Consider the following 2,118-nt stretch of genomic DNA (forward strand, 5'->3'; position numbering starts at 1 on the left):
CACTGCCCTGACCTGCTCTCCCAGGGGGCGTGGACACGGCCGCCGTGGGCGGGGTCTTCGATGTCTCCAACGCCGACCGCCTGGGCTTCTCTGAGGTGGAGCTGGTGCAGATGGTGGTGGACGGCGTGAAGCTGCTCATCGAGATGGAGCAGCGGCTGGAGCAGGGCCAGGCCATCGACGACCTCGTGCCCGCCCAGAAGTGACGCCGGCCGCCTGCACCGCCACCAGCCCGCTGCTTCCTAACTTATTGCCGGGCAGTGCCCGCCATGCCCCACGCGCTCCGCCTGGCGGCCGAGCCTTAGCCTCGCCGTAGACGCCCGTCGCCCTCGGTAGAGTTTATTTTTGTGATGGCTAAGATGTTGCTGATGCTGAAATAAAGTAGGTTTTGGCCTGCGCTGTCTGAGCGTGCCCCTCCGGCCGCAGGCCCTGCACAGGGAGGCCGCCGCCCGGCAGCCCTTCCGGTTTCACTTTCTGCGAGCTGGGATGGTCGCCGCTGTCCTCTGCCGCTTCCCTGCAGGGCCGAGGTGGGCTGGCTGGAGGGTGGACAGAGGGCGGGGCTTCGGGCCAGCAGCAGCGGGCTTGGGCGGAGCCAGCGTCTTGCTGGGCCCCTCTCCAGAGGCGTGCGGGGTAATCAGCCAGGGGACAGCCCAGAAAACCCAGTACTTTGAGGTCCTCGGGCTCCCTAAATCCCCCTCCCTGCTCAGCAGCAGCCCTCAACCTCCTCGCCCCACTTCTCAGGGCCCGGGGCCTCCCCTGTCTGCTTCCGGAAGCAGCGCCCGGCTCCCCGGCAGCCGGGTGGAGTCCCCCAGACTCTGGTCCTAATCCAGCCCCCAGTCCCCGCTGCCCATTTCCCAGATTTCACTGGGGGTCTCACTTGAAGCGGGGAGAGGGAGGACTCGTTGAGGATGTGGGCAGCGCCCCCTCCCGCACACCCTTGCGCCTGGGCAGTCTGCGCTGCCACCTGCTGGCCGCACGCGGTCCTCGCACCACGCCCCACCTCCGGGTGACCCCCCATCCATGGCTGGTGTCCCAGCATCCTGGGCCCTGGGCTGTGCAGTCGTGCCCAATAAAGACAAGAGGGCTCCTGACCCCCAGACAAGCCAGCTGGGGGTCGGTGGGGGGGAGGGGACAGGAGCTGTGAGGGGCCTGACCTGGAGCGCCTCTTCAGGGCTCGCGCAGGGCAGGTGGCCGCAGAAGGCCGGGCCCGGCAAGGGCGCAGGGCCGGGGCCAGTTCCTGGCTGGCCACTTTGCTGTTAGGGCCGCCTTCCCTCACTTCGGGGTCCCCGCCCAGAGGTGGCTTGATAAGCAGAAGCCGCCATGCCTGGTCTGGCGACTGGCCCGCGCCCCGCGCAGGCGCCCCCCAGTGGCCGGGAGCCGCCAGGCCGCTGTTGCCAGCAAGGGGCCGCCCTATGGGCGGAGCCTGTCCCAAGGGCACAGGCCGGCTGAGCCCCCACCACAGCTGGGGGCGCCCAGACGCTGACCCAGGCTGGAGGGACATGGGAACCTGGGGGCCCTGGCCAGGCAGGCGCCTTGCTCCTGGTACCCAGGGAAAAAGGCTGCTGGGGACTGCCCTGTGGGCTCTCGCCACACCCCAGGAGGGCGCACAGGGCCCAGAGCAGTGGAGAAGCCGCGTCCAGGTCTGAGTGCCCAATCGCTACTGCCCTGCGCTCTTCCCGCCAGTCATCTCCCCTTCACGTTCCCTGGCACTGGCTGGCCGAGTGCCGCTCTGCCAGGCCAGGGCAGGGCTTGCTGGGCACCCCCTTCTGTGGGCTTACCAGCCCCTCCCCTGCCCGTCCCTGGCCTTGTCCTGCAAACGGGTCATTTTGATTTCTGACGAAATCCTATCCAAGCATGGGCAGGCCAAGGAGCCCCGTCAGGCGGGGGACCATGGGTGTGACCGCCAGAACCTGGCCGCTGGCGGCTGGGCCTGGGGCCTGGGTTGCAGCACCCCCGTGTGGGGGCAGGCTCCCACCCAGAGGAGCCCTGGCCTCCAGCCTCCAATGCCACGCATCGTCCACCACAGTGACAGCGAAAACTGACCCATGTCCCCAGGGCCAGCGACAGCCTGGGGGTGCCAGGTGCGAGGACAGGTGCGCCAGGCCCACGCAGCCGGGCGCA

General features: G+C 69.0%; 1 protein-coding gene across 1 annotated transcript in view; it reads left to right on the plus strand.

Moving 5' to 3' along the window:
- The window catches only part of CKB (creatine kinase, brain), a 2,866-nt gene extending 2,471 nt beyond the window's left edge, over positions 1-395 (plus strand). The window contains exon 7 of the mRNA XM_012724477.1: positions 25-395. Coding sequence (XP_012579931.1) covers positions 25-203 — 179 coding nt within the window. The 3' untranslated portion in view covers positions 204-395. The remainder of the gene's footprint in view (positions 1-24) is intronic.
- The last annotated feature ends 1,723 nt before the right edge of the window (positions 396-2,118 follow it).

Source organism: Condylura cristata, unplaced genomic scaffold, assembly GCF_000260355.1.
Source record: "Condylura cristata isolate star-nosed mole 26May11 unplaced genomic scaffold, ConCri1.0 scaffold00013, whole genome shotgun sequence".
Classification (NCBI taxonomy): Eukaryota; Metazoa; Chordata; class Mammalia; order Eulipotyphla; family Talpidae; genus Condylura; species Condylura cristata.